The 21,930-nt window shown below is 41.8% G+C and overlaps 1 protein-coding gene across 1 annotated transcript in view; it reads right to left on the reverse strand.

The window, feature by feature from the left end:
- DENND4A (DENN domain containing 4A) overlaps positions 1-21,930 on the reverse strand; it is a 2,763,357-nt gene that overhangs the window by 132,871 nt on the left and 2,608,556 nt on the right. Inside the window, exons 33-35 of the mRNA XM_044077857.1 lie at positions 8,191-8,308; positions 6,706-6,732; positions 1,809-1,828 (exon numbers count right to left, since the gene is read on the reverse strand). Of these exons, the coding sequence (XP_043933792.1) occupies positions 1,809-1,828; positions 6,706-6,732; positions 8,191-8,308 (165 nt within the window). The remainder of the gene's footprint in view (positions 1-1,808; positions 1,829-6,705; positions 6,733-8,190; positions 8,309-21,930) is intronic.

The following is a 21,930-nucleotide window of genomic DNA, read 5'->3' on the forward strand; positions in this document are numbered from 1 at the left end:
TCGAAAGCAACGTCCCTCACCTACTCCACTCATGCTGACTGCAAGTCTGTTCTACAATCAGTTATGCTGTGTATTCCGCCTATGGGGCTTATATATGCCGCTTTTCCCGCACATTTCTCTGATTGGCGTTTTGGAATTGTATCTACTTCACTGTAAATGCTTTCTCATGCTCCATTCTGGGTTTTATCCCATATATATGCTATTTCTGCATTTCTAGGTATTGCTGTCATGGCCTGGTGGTTTAGTTCCTTGACTGTAGTGCATGGTATCCTGGGTTTGAATCTGGCAACTGATTTTTGCTTTTCCTAACAGAAATGAGTTGAGGACCTGTCAATCAAACATGCCAAAAGCACTTTTAAGCACTTTAAACCTGTTCTGCGCTCGTTTGCGCGGAGGTAACGCGCACTGGCAGTTAGCCTGTGGGAGTGGCGCAAGCGATGTGCGCTGGGATAAATCTTAATTGGCTAGCGATACACATGTTCAGCTAATTGCACACAGTTTCAGCCTGTTTACCGCTGCTTGCCACGGCACGCAGTTTGCAGCTTTTAAACACTACTCAGCTACGGGCACTCTGTCTCACGACAGCTTAGCTATCAGTACATTTCTGACTATTTTTATTCTTATGTTACTTCAAAATGCTCTATTTCATTCCATTTTACAAAAGGGAATACATTTACATTTGTACAATACTGTCAGGGGGCTTTTAGTGCTTATTTACAAAAAAGGTTGTTGTAGGGGCTCGAACCCTGCCTGCCTACTCTTAGGGCGGCTACTCTACCGCTAAGCTATTATTTCTTGGCTTACTTTGCATATTTAGTTCTTATATCCTTTTCCACTGACTGCTAACTGTGATTGCGCTAGTAGCACACCCGCACACAGTAGCAAACATTCTGACGGGTTTAACAAAAAAAAGGTTTTAATTTACTTTTATGACATCTCTTCACTTTATACACTGATGGCCAGTCGGGGCATGTGTTGTATAGTGTGTTTATTCACATTTTCATGGCCTTTCTCGTGGCTGTTTACTTTCAGCCATTCTAGTCTTCCGTGTCCACTTGCAGAGCTTAGCCTACAGACACGCCCCCTACTCTCTTACACGGACCGTGTAAGAGTTACTAGTGTGATTCAGCATGCCTCATGCACCTCATGCATATGCATGACATGCTGACATCACACAGTTTAACTGCAGCCTCCGTGTAAGAGTTATAACTCTTACACGGAGGCTTCCTGAATCTGGCCCACAATATCAAGTATTCACATATTTGTATCTACTTCTAGGATATTTCTATGGTGGGTAACTGCCAGGAAGATTATCAAGTAGTACCAAATCCTCCCAATGATGCACAAATCAAAATGCCCCCCTAAAGAACAAGAATTCAGAAAGCCAAGTCTTGAAGAAGGTGCCAAAACAGGCCAGATCAATGCAGCTGTGTCCACACAATAGTGCTTGCTGCAAGTGGTATACAACAACTAAATGGCATAGCACAAATGTCCTCAAGTCTCAACTCAGTTTTCAGAGGCTGAAGAGGCAGCATCATCAACTCACCATGAGCATAATTATATGCATCCATCAGCAACCTAAGTCCATTCTAAATTCCAGCTCTAAGGCACTGTCCCTCAAAGCACCTTCATGGTTAAGTCAATAAATGGTAAAGTAAGGACTACAGCTGCCATGACGCCCAACAAGTGCAGAAGGTGTTCAGTCTCAAAAGACCTCAGGCCCCTCATCTAGCATGCCAAAGACATGATTTCATGGGCCCTCTCCACTACCAGGAAAACCAATGTTGGAACTGTGTCAACTCTTACACAGTGACTGGAATCCTCTGTACTGGAACAAAGGAGGACTTTTAGCAGTTAATGATGAACTCCAAAGTCTGCAACCATTAAAGGGTTCAGAAAAGGCATTCTCTCACAGTGCCCCTTACTGAAGCCACTAAAAACCAGTCATCCAGACATGAACATTTGCATACCCTTCACCTATAGTGTGCCACCATGGCCACAATCTTGAAAAACATACTGACTGCAGATAAATCAAATGGCTGGAAAGTTGAATGAAAGTGATGAAGGCTCCACAGTGAACCTTAGGAATGTCCTATAAGACTCCAAGTAATGATGTAAAAAAGATATCCACCATGTCCAATGACAATTTAGGCACAACGTGCAATAAGGGATGCGATCCTATAGAAAGCCACCACACTGGCATATGGGATGTGCTTGCTAAACCTGTTGATAATAAAACTGGGACAATTTTCCATAACCCCCAAGACTCTCTGAAAAAAAAACGTGGGAACAGAGCACCCCACCTTCTTTCAAAGTAGTACGGGATCTGCGACCTCTTTGAGAAACAGAATCTGGGCTTGATCCAAGAGCTCTGTAGTGACCAGTGCACATTGCAGTAGGCTTTGTGATGGGAAGAAGGAAGAGTTCCAAGATGTGGTTGTACAAGACCACACAGAGAACACACAGGACCTTGATAAACGTTCACTAAGCATGGAAAGTACAGAAAACTGACTTCCCATATATAGTACAGTATTGATGAGTAGTTGGGACTGCAGCAGTGCTATGCCTACTAACTATGAAACTGGATAATGGGTGCTGGGGTATGGCAAGACTACTTGATACAGGACAACAACCTCTCTTTCTATGAGAGGTCATCATCTAGTTAGATTGCTGATCTGGCAAAAAATAAACATGTTGTAGCAAGAAGGGGTGCCATTAAAAACAAAACAAAATAAATAAATAAATAAATAAATAAAACTCAAGGCTCAATGTCTACTTCACTTAAATTTATTCAACAATCATCTGAAAAAAATTCATCTCAAGGAGGACTTCCCAGAAAAGGGGTTTCCATAAAACTTTGCCTCAAATTTTCCTTGAAGAACAGCATATATTACAACCTGAAATGCAACTCTATTAGCCCAGATGCTGCTGTCCCAGCCACAGTGCTCATGCAATCAAAATTACAACAGGTTGTATGAAAGCCCACTGAGAAGCCACAGTAAGAGTCTTAAGACTATTAGCCCAGGGTTATGAATTTTCTGCAAGTGTTGCCAGAACTTAAAGCACAAGACAGAAATGGAAAAATTGGCACAGACATTTCAGCAGTAGGGGAGAACACCCTTTTTCCTCTTATGTTCAAAACTCTGGACTCCTTATCTAGGAGTCAGATAAACAGATGCTACAGTCATGAGAACAAAGTTATGCCAAAAGAACTTTTCTCTGGATGGTTGACGGGATGTTATTCCAATGGTTCCCCTATCAGAAGGGCAGGAGCGAATGTCAAAAGACCTAACTAGGAACACCAATAACCCGGAATGTTGAACAGCAAAGACCTTGATAGTGCAGGACTGCAGTACAGTGGAGTTTGGGGTTTTGCTCCTTTCCCCACTGTACTGCTATCTCAGAGTTTGCACATATAATTAGTAGGGGGTGTGGGGGTGCAAGGGCTTGTCTCCCTGAAAAAAACAAACATTGTGTTTTTTTTTTTTTTTTTCCAACCTTCTGGGTTTTCGATGTTCCTGGTTCTGTCTTTTGATATTTGTTCTTGTGAGCTTTTGTCCTTATGACAGGGACCCTATTCCATATCCTCAGAGGGTAACAGTCTTCTTACAAGCTTAGATACTTCTTGGCTCAAAATTGGCATCCATTAAATCAGGTTCCACAGAGAGACTGGACCAGTGTTCCTCAGCCTTCATCCCTAAATATCTGAAAGTCCTTAGGATTGAAAGCACTGGGGCAACAGGTTAGTGCATGGGATATAATGAGCCTGCAATTTACCCAAAATGGGAAGTCATCAAGGGCAAAGGGTATACAAAGAACAGGCCTTACGGATCTGTGTCAAAAGCAGGATCGTGGTTTTCAGTGGGCCATCCTATCTGTTGGTTTTAGCATTCAGCCAGAGAGAAAGGAGGTAAAATCCTCAAGCTATCTCCAGCAACAAAAAGCCTGTGATCAAGTGATATCTCATTGTTATGCACGTGGCAGGAAGGGGCAAAAAAATCAAGCAGTAGGCTCTCGGTGCAGAGGGGAGGCACATGATATATGCAGCCATGGGTCACAGACAGGCATGCACAAGGTCTGCAATAATTAATTGTACTCCAAAACTGCAGACTCCAGCACTCACTGCTTTCCCACTAAGCTGTAAAGAGTACTCTGATGTCCAGCACCCTTGACAGTGGAACTGGCACACAGGGATAAAGCCTTGACTGTAACACAGACAACCAAAGTTGAAATCAGCGATTTGGCAGCCTTTACAATATATTGTTGGGGAAAGAGAAGAAGGAGGAGACTAAGCCTGCCTGCCTTTCTTAGGGGTGAGAAACACATCAATGTAGTGGAGGAAGAAAGCTACTCCTACAATCCTAGTGGAGACCATAATTTAGAACAGCAGCCAGGTCAGGTGGAGGAGCAAGACCTAGGAGATGACTCGACTACTAGCCCACACCTCACAGAACATACTGGGCTAAATGCAATGTATCAGGAGTACATGTCAACCATAGAGTTGGTCCCAGATGACCACTCTCTACCCTCTCCACTCTCCTCCTCAGTTATCAGGACACAGAGCAGCCCTTAAGTGCATGGCACTGAAGCCTGTCCAATGAGGGTTAGGACCACGACTTGTACCAAGATGGCAGTGGGCTCCATAAGTTAGGATGGAGTTATAAACTGCAACAGAGAGACTGACTAGTCTATCTCAATGAGTTCAAGCTGTAACCCTAGGTAATAAGACCTAACAGTGACGATGATACAGAAGAATACACAAGAAGAAAAAAATCTGATGTCTTGCACCCTTAAGGATGACCATGGGCCCACATGATGTGGAAAGAGCCAGTGGTCTCTTAACTCTCATCTGTATAGCCTCAGGAGGAAGAAGCTGACTCTGACTTAAGCAACATCATCAAGCTGTCACCAAGAGACTGAAGAGTCCACTCTGTGATACCAGGTCAGTCTCCCATCTGCACCTGCATGGGGGAAGCAGTGCTTACGTACAAGGGCTTACCTCCAAATATTTCCCAGTGGGAGGGAAGCACTCCTGTCCCAAGGTCACTCACTCACTCTCTAGGCAAGAGATGTCTGACAAATGGTGAAAGGGTAGTGGATGCTTTTTCACTGGACCTTGTCCACAGCAGGCTGGCCTCATTCTCTTATCTTTTCCTGCACTTCAGTTCTTGTTTGGTATCATACAAGCAAGCCTCCTGCAAATACCTGTGCTGACTACCCTACATAACTGCCATCCTTTGAACTGTGAGGCAGACTGAGCATTTTCATGATTTTCTGTAATAGCTAGGTTGAATTCTGTTACTTAATGGAGCTTCTTAATATAGGGATCTATAACCAGGCACTACTAAGAGCATTGGTGCAGGCCCCAGGTAGGGATCTGACAACTGCAAAAATACTTAGATCTCTGCTCCATCTACAATCTACAATAAACATTAACACTTTCTTACTATACATTAGGAAGATCTGAACTGTGGACACAGCAGGAAACAAATTTGAAGCACAGGGCTAGGTGCATACTTGCAGACCTACTGGATGACCCCCTCATGAAGATGAGCTGGTATGAATGCTTACTATACATGGCCCTCAAAAGTAACATTTCTATTAAATTGGTAACCAGGTGAGTAAAATGATTTACCTGGATCCTTTTGCTCCATTCCCAAAATAAAACATAAGATCTCATTCATAAATTAAAATAAACAAAACATAATAAATCACAACATTAACAGAAAATAAGTAAAAGAAATATAACAAAGAACAAAAATAGCACAACAGGTGAACATCCTTCTAATGCAGGAGAAAAGCAAACACAGTATGCTTTTTTTCTTAGGTAAATTTTTAAGTATGTAATTAAGATGAGCTGTGCTGCAGAGATATGATGAGGTGAATAGGACTAGGGATGCTTAAATGTAACCTCCCAAATGAGTACAACTCAGATGTAATATTATAAATCACGTGTAACAATGGCATCACATTAGCTCATCAAAACCGAAAAATTGGAGGATGTTTTAAAATGTTTTTGCTTTGCCCCACAGTTCAAAGGTGGGGCAAATTCAAAGTTGCTTACATAAAGGTAAGGGGGGAGCCCCCTACCTGGGGGGGGGGGTTAGGTGATGTAGCCTCCTCCTTTCAAAAAGTTTAAAATGAATTAACTGAATTTTTTTTTTTTTATTTCAATGAAATGTCATGACAATATGGAGTAACATTTTCATGAACAAGCTTAATATTAACATATCAATGTGCTGATGTTTTTCTAAATCTGAGCCACAGGACATCACTCGCTATATATAAAAAACTTTAAAACAAAGCGAATCTCATTAATAATAAAAATATGATTACCCCAAAAAAAACACACACACAATCAGTACCACTTAATAAAGCATGTGTCACTCTCTGGGAAAACATGGAATGTATGAAAATAAGTACAAACAAAAGGGAGCTTTACAATTCCAAACTTATCTGTTACAAAAGAATCTACAGCAAAACTTAACCATATGATACTGGCAGCAGATGCTGCAGGAATGTGAGACATGGGGATGATGTGCTCAAAAAGCACTAAAAAAAAGAAATATTTAAATTGTGCAAAATTTTAAAGAATCATAGTATATCTTCATTTTAGTAAGTATTCCCAGAGTGGTCACAGACGAATACAATTACAGCACAGAAAAAACACAACATAATTACAGTACACCAAAACTGAGCACTCACTGTTAAATAAAAGAGTACAATTTAAACCTGCAAGATAAGAGAGATCTACATTAACCTATATTTCTTACAGTAGATGCTACCATGTTAATGAAAGGGTCAAAATTCATGACTCACTTTTATAAAGTAACAACAGAGGCAATATCATACTTTACTCTCTGCCAAGTTTATCACTATCAGGAATCCATGTAAAAATATATATCTGATGATTCTTCAGAAGCTGATATTTCACTATATTATACTCAAACTACAAATAAAGTAGATGTAAAATAACTTCTAAAAGATAGCAACACATCTGGCAATTTTACTGAATGCATGTCAATGTTGTGTGACGCGGGCTACATAGTTCACCAGTTATTACCATTGTTAAAATGTAATGCATAAACGTGGTCATTTTCTTGTGTAACAAGCCATGTCATTAAATAATAACAATAATAATAAAAAGAGAAGAAAAATAAAAAAACAGAAAAAAGAAGGGCAGTGCAGTGATGCAGCAATTAGAGGTGTCACCTCACAGCAAACTGTTCTCCAGTTCAATTCCCAGCTGGGGTGCCTTCTGTACAGAGTCTGCATGTCCTCCCTGAGTTTGTGTAGATTTCCTCCAGTTTCCTCTAACATTCCAAAGACATGCACCTGGAGTATTTCTCCCTAGGCCTCTGCTGAAAATGGGCTCTGTCCCAGTCGGACTTTCCCAGTAAACAAATGTTAAATAAATAAACAAACAATTTGTGATTTTTCTTCCCCATCTGTTGACTATTAGCACTCCTCCATCCAATGAGTCTCTGTCTATTCACTCCTTACAGGTGGTAATGGAGCCAGTGACTTGTGCAAGAGCTGACTGGTGGGAAACAACCACCAGTCAGGTATGATGATTGCTCGCTGACATGGCCATCCATGGACTTTAGCCTTCTACTGCATCACCTACATCTCAGAACATCCACACTAACAAGCTAACGGACCCACAGGGGAAAGAGATCTCACCATCAATTCTCTCCATGCCTTAAACCCCACTGCTGCTATATCTGTCAGCCTAATCACAGCTTACCCAAAGCCCTCAATAACACAGTCAGCTGGACAACTGAGGAGTACCCATCCCCAGCTTGGTAAGCCAAGTCCACTTCTTTGTGGCCTATGTTGCACCACTGGGGCCAGTAAGCCTTCAAATGCAGGCAGTGACTGGAAACTGCCTCTAATTCACCCAAGGATGGGCCAGCAGGCAATAGGTTCCAATTTCCACCTTCCCTGTTCAGCTCCTCCAGCAGCTGAGCCTTTACCTGAACGGGTTTGTCTGGATCACAGTCAGTGCTTCATCCCTCTAATCCATGGAGCAACACTGTCTCACAATACAGACTAAACATTTTGTTTTTACATCCATGCATACCTTACATAACTGCACATTTTTTTTTAACCTGGGGGGGGGGGGGTGTACAAAAATCAATACTTAAGGGCACAATGAAAATAGTACATATGTTGAATTAGCAGACTTACTTTGAGTGTTCCATAATATGTATAAGGGTTGTTTAGGATCGTGGTGTAACTTCAGATTATCCCACAGTATCTGGATAAGGACGTGTTTGCTATCTGTGGAAATCCAGTTTCGTGGAATCTGTATCACATGGTTTAATAACAAACAGGTGAGAGTAAGAAAACCAAGTGTGCATACTAAAGTTAAAAAAAAACTTATTTCATTATGAGGTCAAAGTTAATGCATCTAAAAATGAAATACATTTTAAAACAGTACTCACATGCTACAAATTAACAAAGTGGACATCAATAAAAGAATACCAGTTTCCTGTAATGGCTTTATTTGAAGATGATACTTGTTTTAGAGATCTTTGCTAGTACTCTGAGCCCTGAAAGAGCAATCCTAGGAAAAACAAAAAATAAATGCCCAAACACTGGCATTATCAAAACAACAGAAAACAAGGGGGATGAAGAGAGGGAACAGCTGTTGCAGCAGTGCTCATTTGAACATTTACTGTTATGGGAAGTTTACCTGCACCACTATACTATGTTCAGCATATTCATTACTACTACATTAGCCTTTGCTACATGGGTAGATTATCCTACCTCAGTACATTTTGGAGGTGGAAAAAAGAAGAGTCTAGGAACCCCAGGAGAATATGTCTAGATCAGGCTTTGCTAGGTCCAGAGAAGGAAGCAAGCTTGTAATGCTTTGTAAAAGTATGTACAGAGGGTCAAGTTGCTGATTCCACAATTCTTGTAGAATGCAACCCTTTCAAAAAAGCCATAGATGAAGCCAAGGCCCTAGTAGAGTGAGCCTTGACCCTATCTGGAATAGTTTTGTTGTGGTAAGTATAAAAAAAGGTAACAGCATAAGACAACTACATGAAATAATCTGTACTAACTCATGTTGTCTCTTCCTCTTACCTTCACAAGAAATGAATAATTGATTTGAAGATCTGAAAGACTTAGTTTTGTCATGAATGGGCCTGATTTCACTGTGGACATCTAAGGTAAGCAGAACCCTTTCTCTCTCATTTTTAGGTTCAAAAAAGAAAACGGAGGGATGGCTAGTTTGCCTTAATGTAACCTCAGATACTACTTTAGGCGTAAAAGGATTAGATTTCAAAGAAACCCTGTCTCTGTGGAAAATGAGACATGGGTGACAACATAAGAGCTTGCAAACTCCGATGCCCTTCTTGCACTGGTGAGAGCAATCAGTCAAACTGTTTTCCATGTTAAGGACCTCAAATCAGCCAGGTTAGAATGTTCAAAAGGAGCAAGTGTTAGCTTCTCTAATGCAAAATTAAGATCCCAAAGAAGGACCACCATTTTTCTTGGGAGGCCACTTATGCAAAGCCCACTTCAAAATGAGGAGGATCCATTGGTAGACATGCTAAAATTGCCAATAAATGAACCTTGATAAAGGAGTATGAAATGCCTTGAATGGGTGCTGGTCATGTTGTTGGCACTAACTAAAAAACCTTTTCCATTTGCTAATATAAAACTTGCTAGTAGCAGGCTTTCTTGCCTCCATCAGTACCTGCTGCATATCCTCAGCAAACAGGTACCGAAAGAGAATTAAGAGGTTTACCATCATAACATCGAACCTGGCATCTTCAAATAGTGACATCTCTGAACGAAAATACCGTATCATGAAACACCGGCAATGAAACATGTCAAATTGGAAATATGCATGATGTCAAAGTCAATGTTTTTTTTACTTTGAAGTACAAAGGTGCTTCGGCTTTATCTACATTCGTAACAAATTCAGTCGACATTGTGGATTACTGCAGCACTTCTTTCGCAAATTACAGTGTCGAGGACATGCCGTTTGACTATATGATGGTAAACCAAATTAAGACCCTATCATCCAGGTAATCAAAGTTGATTAACAGGGTGTACCAAACACCCCAGATCTTGTGTGAGTAGATCCATTCTGTAAGGAAGCTTGCGATAATTGCTCTGACCATTTTCAAAAGAAAAGTGAACCACTGTTACCTGGGCTAGAAGGGATTCACCACAATGATCTTGGGGGATTCCTTCTGACACTTCAGAAGTACCCTGGATATCACTGGAAAGAGTGAAATGCATACAGGAACATTCCAGTTAAAGGAAAAGAAAAGACATCTGTTTCCAAGCCTTCTTGAATGGAGTCTTGGAGAAGAATCTTGCCACCTAACTGTTCAGAGAGGAGGCAAAAAGGTCTACTTGAGGAACTTCCCACATATGGATCAAATCTTGGAAGAACCCCTCATCTAGTTTCCATTCATAAGTGTCTGTCCTTGTCCTGCTCAGCTTGTCTGCCTAACAGTTTCACTCTGATGGAATGTAGAATGCCCGTAGATAGAGATTGTGCTCTGAAGCTATGTCCCAAAACCTGGCTAATATGCAAAAAGAATACAACCTGGTTCCCCATTGCTTGTTGATGTACCACGTGACTGTGGTCTTGTCATTAACATCTTGAAGAGGTCCAATAGAGCAAAGATGACTCACAGAGTTGAATACTTAATCAGGGCAATCATCTTTTTTTATATATATGTGCTTGCAAGTACATATATATCAGGCATCTGTGGTGACTGAATGCTTTGGAAGAGGGACGTAAAAGGGAATACCTAGATTTAGGGATATTTGCTGTCACCACCAGTTGATTTTGCTTCTGACAAACATCAGCAATGGAATTTGAAAAGACAAAGGATGTCGGGGCTGGGACAAATGAGACTTCAGATACCACTGTATCTTTCTCATGTGGAGTCTTGTCAGGGTTATCACGAGAATCACAGAGCCAAGAAAACTAAAATCCTGAGGTATTTCCTCACAATGACCAAAGTCTGAGTGGAAGAGCTAGAAACATATCAAGATAAATATGCATTTTTTCTTGTGGAAGAAAGCTCTTTGAACTGAGGTGTCTAGTTGACATCCCAGAAACACAATCCTGTGAGAAGGAAGACATATGAATGTTCTCTTGGAATCCCAGCTTCTGTAAGAGACTTCTCACCCGAGAGAGAAAGAGAGAGAGAGAGATTCCCGACTCTAAAAAAGACTCTGCCAAGATAAGATTCCCGACTCTGAAAAAGACTCTGCCAAGATAAGCAAGTCATCTAAATATGGAAAAATGTGGATATACTATAGCCTACAAAGAACTATAATGGAAGACTGATCCTTTGTGAACACTCTTGGCGCACTGGGTAGTCTAAAGGATAAGCAGAGAAATGATAATGTGATCCAGACACACAAAACCTTAAGAAACACCTGAAATCTGGATTAGTAGGGATGTGATACTAGGCATCTTTTACTTCGTGTTACCAGGAAACTTGAATGAGGAAGAATAGGTAACAGGTTGTGAAGTGACATTTTGAATTTGGGCACTATCGCAAACAGGTTTAGGAAAGAAAGGTCCAGAACTGTTCTCAAAGCATTCTTTTTCTTTGGCGTTAATAATATCCTTGAATAAAACCCCTTTCACACCTGGGAAGGGGGAACTGCTTCTATCACTCCTTGGGACAGCATGTGATGAAGGGCAGGTAGAAATAAAAAAAGAGAGTCAGGTCTGGAGATGAGGAATTACCCCCCCCTGAAAAGGAAGAATTTCCTCCCATTGCCATCTGTAACCTTGATGAATGATCTTCTGATCCAATTTGCCAAAAACATCTCTTGCCAAAGAGAAAAGTGGAGATTCAGACTTTGTAGAACACAAAAGAGGGCGCCAGGGTGAGGGGAACAAAGTTTTTTTTTTTTAAATAATCATTCTGATTTACTGGACTATCAGAATGCCATTTTCATTTCTTCTTAAACGTCTGTTTACCTGCATTTTGATGAGACTGTTCCTTACCAAAATTGGATGAGAAGTTAGAGAATTCCTTGGAAATTTTGGAAAAAGAGGGCTGAAAAATCTTAGAGATTTCCTGCATTACAAATCAGAGGAGAAATCTCTGTCTGTCCCTTCATCCTCCTGTCCAGAGGATGAAGGGACAGATACAGTTTTCTCCTCTGATTTCTGATTCAGACTTAGAATAGAACTCAGTTTCGGATTCTCCTTGTGGAGATTTCTCTGTCTCAAACTATTTCTAGAATGTGCCAGTGTTTTCAGTGAGAGAACTCTGAGGTTTCTCAGTCCTTAGAAAATGCTGTGAGCCTTTACAAGGAATTTCCAGAACTACTCCTGTCTAAGGAAATTTGAGGAGTAGATACATGCTTAGTTTTCTGCTTCTTTTTGACAGTAAAATGCGGCCAACAGTGTTGTTAGTGGTGACAACAGCTTCCTTTGGGATGGGCACAACATTCTGACAAAACAGGAAGCCTCATCTATTCCCTTTCCCAGGACCAACAGGACTGACACTGAGGGGACCCTAACAGCCACAGAAGATGTGGTTAACCCCAGGTTGAGAGGGGTTGTAGGTGCTACACCACAAGGATTACGGGTAAAAGATGAGTGGTCTGAGGTACAATTAATAGCCACAGCACAGTCATCCAATTGTGACTGAGGCAAATATTTAGCCTGCTGTGGTGGCAAAAGGTGTTTGCTTGACTTTTTTCTTTCTGTGGCTAGATAAAGAAACAAATGTGAGGCAGACAGTTTCTTCCATGGTCAAGCCAAAAATGGTGCCTATTTCCTGTGGAAAACAAGCAGTAAATGCCAATAAAAAATAAAGTCTTTAAAAGTCACTTTTTGCTCAGACAAACACAGTAAAATGTATCTTTAAATACTTTCCCATTCCCAAAAAGTAAAATAAACACAATTTATCCACAGAAAAAGATGGTTGTCAGTTACTTTATACAACTTTTAAACTGACAGAACAAAAAAAAAGAAGAGGATGACTTTTTAAAAGGACAGTACACTCCCATGACAGTTCATTAAAACACAATATCCTAACATTAAACTAACTTTTCCGGAAGAGGAAATTATAAATAAAATTATTAAATGGAAGGTTTTGCTCCCAAAGGGAACTTATCTACCAGGCAAAGGCAAACAGCACAAGTTGACTACTGATCCTTGAAAATCACAGAGGAGCATACTCTTTGGCTGCAGTAAAGCTATGAAGGGCTCGGTGCCCAAACTTGTCTTTTATTCAACTCAGCTCCAGCTGCCTGACAAATTTGTGTGTGTGTGGAAGGTGCCCTGAAATTTTGGAAGCTGTTAAATTCTTGGCAGGATATAACCCATACCGCTAACGCTGCTGCAGGAATGATCAATATGATGAACACTTAGTGACTGCCCAAAGAACGATGTAAGCAGATCTGTGACACAGACTCAGCTAGGACATTGACAGCACTTTGCTCTAGACTTCACTGTATTCACAGCAGCTTAGAAAATAACAATTTCTTCTATTTCAAAAAGTGACTGCATCCATGAAGATATGATCTGCTTGCAGGTACTTTTTTTTTTTTTGTTAAAGACAGTAATGGTTTTGCACTTCGTCTTTAAAAATGTAATTCTCACACTGCAGGTCTTTTAAGTGCGAGTCCTGGGTATCAGCAGGTGCCTTATTAGGTCTTTCAAGCCCTTGTTTTTCTTTCTGAACACTTCACTATTAGCATTTAAAAAGTCCAAAAAAGTATCATAAAACAACTAACCATTTTAAATCTGGGAGCGTCGTCAGTTTTCCACAGCTTTATTTGGAGATGAGGGGGTCTTTATTAAGTTAACTGATGAATTTTTCTACTAAACTTCTAGTCTGTACAAGGAAGACAGATTTAAGAAGGAAGAATATTCATTAACAGAGTCCTTAAACTAATGGAATTCAATCTTAGACATGTACAAATGGATACCTTAGAAAAGACCTAGAAAGATGATCTTTTCAGACTCTTGTCACTTCTAAACGCAGACTAATATTTGTTTGATAAAGGTATCAATGCAGGTTCTGGCAGCTTCATAATGGCTACCTCCATTGTTAAAATATCCTCCAGTAAAGTGTTACCAGGAAAGGATGGCTGTATAAAGAAAATGGTGGTCTAGCAAGAAAAAAAGGAGGTTCTAGTATTTCTGAAAACTTTTAATGTGATAGGTACCTCCATAGTAAAATGCTTAGATCCAATTGAACACAAGCAACACAAACACCAAATACCAGCAAAGTTATTTGGTATACTGCCTTTTTGACATCCCTGTGGAGAATTTTGGTATTTTAGGTGATGACTTTATATCCCTATTTCCAGAGCTGTCTGAAAAGGTATATCTTCTGTAGCAGCAACATAACTGCATATCTTAACCTTTTTGTAGTCTGTCTACCACTAAAGAAGGTGCTCACACACGCTTATCTTTAGACCACACCAAGGTTGTTGAGGAGAAAGAAATTTGGCACTTTAGATGACAAAGTACAGTTGTGTACACTTACCATAAATGTAGATGTTCGAGTGTCTTCACTGTTGCAGTCATCACTGTAGGGTTCTTCCTGCCGGCAGGCAGCCCTCGGTCGGCCAGAATCCCAAAGTCTGGGTCCGGCGTCGGCTGTTCAGTCATGCTCCCTGACGTCAGAGCGCCAGGAGTACAAAGCTGCCAGCCAACGCCATGTTCTCCAGTTTTTCTTGCCCCAGATGTCAGGTGCCCAAAAGTGAAGGCTAATAGTAAAACAAAAATGTAACATACAACAAATCCCATACTCTGTAGCAAATACACCCCAGAAGAAGGGTGAAGTAGGAAAGCACAGTAATGAGAGTGTAAGAGGGGTCAGGAGGGTGGGTAACCCAGACTGCAACAGTGAAGACACTCGAACATCTACATTTATGGTAAGTGTACACAACTGTACTATGTTCATCGTGTTTCACTGTTGCAGTCATCACTGTAGGGTTGAATCCCAAAGCTGAGATTGAGAGGGTGGTGGTTATAGAGTAGAAGGGGCGGCTAGAAGGCCCTGCAAGACTGCAGAAGCAAAGCCTGCCCTAGACTTAGAGTAAAGTGGGAGATTATAGTGCTTAGAGAAAGTATGCACTGAACTCCAAGTTGCAGCTTCCAAAATATCTTTGGTAGGTACTCCCCTGAGAAAGGCAGATGAAGTAGCAGCAGCTCATGTAGAGTGAGTTCTAATTTTTTCTGGGATTTGCTTTCCATGATGAGAGTAACAAAATCTGATTCCATGAGCAATCCATTTAGAAATGGTCTGTTTTGAAATAGCTTTGCCTTGAGAATTTGTTGCATAAGAAACAAACAGTTGCTCTGTTTTCCTGATATCCTTGGTTCTGTCCAGGTAAAAACGTAGTTGCCTGTGTACATCCAAAGAATGCAAGATCCTCTCCCCCTTATTTTGTGGATTAGTGAAAAAAGTTGGCAGGTGAATAGTTTGATTTAAAGCCACTTTGGAAACCACTTTAGGCATGAAAGTATGATTAGTCCTTAAAGACACCCTACCTTGGTGAAAAATAATATAAGGTTCCACAGCCATGAGAGCTTGTAACTCGGAGACTCTCCTGGCTGAGGTCAAAGCCAGTAGGATAGCTGTATTCCATGATAAATACTTAATGTCAGATGTGGCAGCAGGCTCAAAAGGAGGCAGAGTGAGTTTTTCCAGAACATAGTTGAGGTCCCAGGCAGGTATGGGTGGTGTCCTAGGGGGCCTTAAATTCTTTGCTCCTCTGAGGTATTGTTTCAGAAGTGGATGCGAAAAGATTGGAGGGTCTGTATTGTAATGTGCAGAGATAGCTGAGGCATGTATTTTTATGGAGGAGAAGGATAAACCCTTATGTAGCATATCTGTCAGGTAATGTAAAATCAATGGGATATTAGGAATGAGAGGATCCGAATCCTGAGCATGCATCCAGGTGCAAAATCTCTTCCATTTACCTGCATAAGATTTTCTAGTGCTAGGCCGTCTGGCTTCTAAGATGACATCCATGACCTGTTTGGGAAAGGTAGGAATAGTCATAGACCCTGAATTCGCCAAGCTGCCAGGCTGAGAGTTTTGATATGAGAGTGCAGAACCTGGCCCTGGTGTTGGGACAAAAGATTTGGAATCTGAGATAAAATCCAAGGAGGCTCCTGGGATAGATTCATCAGTGTTGAGTACCAAAATTGATGAGGCCAATTTGGGGCCAGTAAAATCATCTTGGGTTTGTCCAGTTTGATCTTTAATAACACCCGTGGAAAAGAGGTAGTGGAGGAAAGGCATACCCCAAGAGGTTTCTCCAAATGAAAGAGAGAGCATCCACTTTCCATGCTAGTTTGCGAAATGTCCTTGTGCAAAAAATCTGTAAATGGTGGTTGAGGGGGGATGCAAATAGATCTATGTCCGGGCAGCCCCAGGCTTCTGTAATCATCTTGAATATTTAGGTGTCTAACACCCACTCGTGTGTGTCTGACAGGTTCCTGCTCAGGCTGTCTGCCAGAATATTTTGTTTCCCTGGCAGGAACTGAGCTTGTAGATCCACTTTGCAAGCTAGAGCTGTGTTCCATAGAGTCATGGCTAGTCTGCAAAGGGGGTAGGAGTGTGAACCCCCTTGCTTGTTTATGTACCACATAACTGTGGTGTTGTCTGTCCGTATCAGTAGTTGTCCTGGCTGTAGAAAATCCCTGAAAGCCAAGAGGGCATTCTGTACTGCTAACATCTCTTTTAAATTGATATGTAGGTGCTTCTTATCCTGTGTCCAATAACCTTGCAGGCCTTTCCCCTGCAAGTGTGCTCCCCATGCGTAATCCGAGGCGTCCGTGGTTAACACTTGGCTGGCTGGAGGCAGACTGAAGGCTTTCCCTTTGTTGTGAAGACATGCCATGGTCCACCAATGGAATTCCTTTTGTAGGCAAGGCAAGACAGCAATCTGTGTGTCTAGACTGTGGCAATGCTGAGACCATACACTTTTTAGGTACCATTGTATTTTTCTCATATGTAGTCTTGCATTTGGTATGAGAAGGATGCAGGAGGCCATGTAACTCAGAGCCTGCAGGAATTTCCTTGCAGTTAGCTGAGACATTAATGCCAAGGTTTTGAAAGTTGAAGCCAGCTGTAGTTGATTTTCGGATGTCAGGAAAGCCATCTGGGTTGTTGTGTTTAGAAGAGCACCCAGAAAAGTTATCTGTTGTGTGGGTGTCAATTTTGACTTTTTTATGTTCACAGTGAATCCCAGGTACTTGAGTAGATTTTGAACAAATTCCAGGTGCTGGAGTAAGACACCCTTGCTGTCTGCTTGAAAAAGGCAGTCGTCCAGATAAGGGTAAATTTGAATTCCCTGGAGTCTGTAATAAGCTACTACTGGTGCCAGGCACTTGGTGAAGACCCTGGGTGCAGTAGACAAGCCAAAGGGCAGTGCAGAGAATTGGTAATGTTTCGAACCGGCCTTGAACATGAGGTATTTTCTGCACTCCTGTCTGATAGGGATATGTAGGTAAGCCTCCTTTAAATCCAATGTCACCATCCATGCATTTTTGCTCAACATTGGCAGGAGCTTTGGTATCTCCAGGAAAGTATTTAAAACTGACAGATCCAAGATAGGTCTCCATGAATTTTGTTTTCTGGGAACTAGAAAGAGCCTTGAGTAAAAGCCTTGCCCAGTCTCTGATTGTGGAACCAGTTCTATGGCTCTCATAGCCATGAGGGAACCCACCTGGTTTAATGCCTCTGCCCATTGATGTTTTGGTAGGGCTGGCCATCCGTTTGGTCTTGGCAAGGTATGAAAGTGGAATTTGTAACCTTTTGAAACTACATCCAGAACCCACTTGTCTTGGGTTATGTAAGTCCAATTTTGTTGAAAAAGAGAGCATTTTCCCCCTAGGGGGGCTTCCAGGAGAGAAGTTCCTGGAGCCATGCAGGGGGAGTCATTGAGCTAGTTTTCTATAAGATTGAGGTCTGTCCTCTCCACCCCTGGGGGTGGAAGCACTCCACTGTCTAGGTCTGTAAGAGGTCTGTGCTTGGGCCCTCCCTCTGGAGTGTTTATATCTACCCCTCTGAGGCCTGTCCGAGCTGGGAAAGGACCAATTTTTAGATGGCCAATTTCTGCTAAATCTAGGGGGCTGAACTTGTAAGAAATCCTTAACTGTTTGCATGGATTTTGCCTTATCCTCCATTTTCTTTATCACCTCTTCAGCCTTAGACCCAAACAAAACATTATGCTGAACAGGAGCATCCAGTAACTTTGCTTTCACTTGATCAGGTAAATTTTGTTCCTTTAACCAAGCATGCCTTCTAATGACTGTGCCAGTGGCAGCTGCCTTGCATGAAGCCTCCAAGGCATCAAAACCACAGTGTAAACCATGCTTCCCCACTTGCTCAGTAGCATGCATCAAATCGTGTAATTCCTTATTATCTGCACATGCAGAAATGGTACTTAGCTTTTGTTTCATAACAGACAGCAGGAATTGCTGATATTTTAGCATATGAAATTGGCAATTTAAAGCCCTGATAGATAAAGTAGCAGAAGTGTACACTTTTTTGCCCCATCTCTCCAAAGCTCTGGAATCCTTATCTGTCAGAATAGGGTTTTTAGCAGAGGCGGCCTTAACACCCTTAGGACCCTGAGAAATGGTTTCTGGATCAGCAGCAAGATTTTTGTAAAGGAACTGGTGGGAGTCAGGGACCCTGTAATATCTGTCAGGCTTAGCAGGGGTTGGAGGAAAAGAGTCAGGAGTTAAATTAGCCTCAGAAAAGGCATCATCCACAATATCCAAAATAGGAGGAATACCCAGGGGTCTATGTTGGGGAAGAAGAAGGAAATCCCTAAGCCTTCTCTTAGATTCAGAGTACTCTTGTCCTTCCCAGTGAAAATGTTCCCTCATGTCATGTAAAGTTTCCCCAAAAGAAAAATCCTCAGGGGATAAGCTGATGGAATGGATTCCTCAGCATCAGAATCTTCATAAGGAGGGAAAGTATATTCCTGTTCAGAGGAAGACACTGAAGAAATAGATGCCTGATCAGAGGATTCAAGATCCAATTCTTGCCTTGGCCTTTTGTCTGGAGGGGGATGTGAACCCCTAATCATAGTTAGTAAGTCCTCCGCCATTTTAAGCAGTTGTTTCTGAGATTTGCGTCCCGGATCAGAAGAGGCCTGGGCTGGTGTCTTTGATTTAGGAGGAGTCTTCGCCTTTGTCTTTGGTTTTGCCTTAATCAGAAGCTGTGTAGGCCTGAAAATCCCCTCGGAAGCCGGTACCTGCACAGCTGCTCCGGACCCATCCGAGGGAGCACTGTCTGAAGGTCCTGCAGCTGGAGTACTCAAAAGCCTAGTTGGCTCCTCGTGGGAGTCCGTTTTGGCAATCAGTTCTGAAATGGCCGACGACATGGGCTGCGAAAGCGCCTCACTGACGATGGCCGAACCTGGAGCTGGCTCTGCTTGTAAACCGTCGTCTGATTTGGACCTCGGAGGCCTGTCCTTATCCTTGCGTCTTTTGTGGACTCCGGTAGTCGGAAGCGTGTCCGACGACATTTTATAATTAAATCGCCTGCCAAAGTAGTGAAAAGCAAAGTCGTACCTCCGCTTAATCGTACGTTGGTTAAATCTAGCACAAAACCGACAACTAGCTACGTCGTGGTCAGGGCCTAAACAAGGAATACAGTAAGAGTGGAAATACTTATGAGCTATTTGCTTCCCACAAGAAATACAATTATTAACTTTTTCTGACATCGGACTGGAGCAAGAAAAAAGTTTCCCCAATGGGGTACTTAGCTTTGAGAAGAAGTAGTAAGTCTTCGGACTGAAGTACGAAAAAATATCAGGAGTCAGCCGACCGGCACTTGCGAACTGCTTCCACCACACGGCAAGAAAGACTGGAGAACATGGCGTCGGCTGGCAGCTTTGTACTCCTGGCACTCTGACGTCAGGAAGCATGACTGAACAGCCGACGCCGGACCCAGACTTTGGGATTCTGGCCGACCGAGGGCTGCCTGCCGGCAGGAAGAACCCTACAGTGATGACTGCAACAGTGAAACACAATGAACATCTGTATATATCTACTTTAGACTCTGAAAGGAATTACCAATCTCCTTGAAGATTCACCTTCTCACATAGCACACTGGCTTTTCTTTCCTGTTTTCTTGTTAGGTGCTACCTCCATGTCTTGAAAAGAGTAATGAAAAAAAGTTATGCTCTCACCATAACATTCCATTTGTGTTGCCCATTCTCATTCTTCAACTGTTGGGTTTGGAGCTGACCCTCGGATCTGACTCGGCCATTTTTTTTCAGCTTGTGGAACACTGAAACACTTGAGCTCCTCCCTTATCCACAATGCCCCAGACAACCAACATACGTCAGATCTTGTTTGCTGTCCTTTAAGCTTGTGAATATAATGCAACAGAGAGAACTGCATCTGGAGCTCAAATAAAGGAACACTGGTTCCTTCAGCATCTTTCAATCCTTCCAAAAGTTAAACATGGAGAGGTTGGAAGGAGGAAAGCTGAGGAAGAATGAAAATGGACTGTGCAGATGGAACATTATGGTGACTACATAACTTTTTTTATCTGATGCTGTCATTTTCATTCATTCCTCAACTGCTGGGACACAGTCCCCAGCTACCTATATCCTGGGAGGACTCTAAGGAAGGATATTCCTAAGCACCGCTGAGCCAAAGGCTGCTCTTCCCCTAGAGATCAGATCCAATTTGCAATGTGCAATACAGGTATGAAGATTAGCCCAAGTTGTGGCTACACAAATATCATCCAGTGAGGATCTAGATAGAAAGGCTGAAGAAATTGCCATAGATCTGGTGGAATGAGCTTTTGGCGGTTTTGGTAAAGACATACCCAATTTTTCGTAAACAAAGGTAATACAATCAGTTAACCATTTAGCTAAAGTCGCTTTAGAAACTCGTTTGCCCAGTTTTGATTTTGAAAAGGAAACAAATAACTGTTCAGATTTCCTCAAATTCCTGGTTCTATGTAGATAAAACCGTAATTGTCTGTGAACATCCAAAAGGCATAACATAAAATACTCTCCTTTGTTGGAACATTTTGGAAGAAAACTGGAAGGTTGATAACCTGATTAATGTTGGATTCTGACACCACCTTAGCAAAAGCACGAACATACAAACTGATAGAGAAACAAGAAACAGTCTGCCAGCAACAAATAACTCACTTTATTACAGGATAAAATGTAAGAGCTTTTGTCTACCAATGTCCGAGACTTCATCACAAATCACCTTAGCAAGAAAGGAGGGGTTGATTCATCAGGATAACCTATCCTTACGGAAAATCAAATGAGGCAACTTGGGAGACAGGCCCTGAAATTCTGAAACTCTTTTAGTGGCGGTAATTGCCACTAAAAAGACAGTTTTCCAGGTCAAAAATTTTAGTTCATACTTAGCTGATGGTTCAAATGGAGATCAATGATTGTGAAACAATATTTAAATCCCATTGGGGAGTGGGGTCTTAACGGGGGTTTAGAAGAAAGGCTCCTTTTTCAAAGACTTTACAAAGTTTGGAAGAAGCTAAAGATTAATTATTTACGTCAATAAATAAAAGGCACTTTAACAGTAGAAGACCTAGCACCTTCATTGAAAATTGCAGCTAAAAATTCAAGAACTTTAAGTACTGGTACTGAAAAAGGATCAATATCTTTTTGCTGCTGTGACGTCCCCACTCTGGGCCAGTAATCAAGGAGCCTGAATCCTCACAACTGACACCTGAGAGGGACGTTCACTTGGAATACAAATGGATACACTCGGTATATTCAGATGCAGACCTCTCTGCATCAAGCACAATTTCCCTTAGGAACACACAGGGAACACACTCAGCCCAGGGTCTGGGTGTCTCTGTCTCCCTCCAGGTCCCCAGTAAGACTCCCCCAGTGGTACAGCTGTAGGGTTAGGTCTTCAGCCGAGTGTCCAAGCCAAGTCCTCCAGCGCCCACTCCATGA

This window comes from Protopterus annectens, chromosome 7.part0, assembly GCF_019279795.1.
Source record: "Protopterus annectens isolate FY-2018-M chromosome 7.part0, PAN1.0, whole genome shotgun sequence".
Lineage (NCBI taxonomy): Eukaryota > Metazoa > Chordata > Ceratodontiformes > Protopteridae > Protopterus > Protopterus annectens.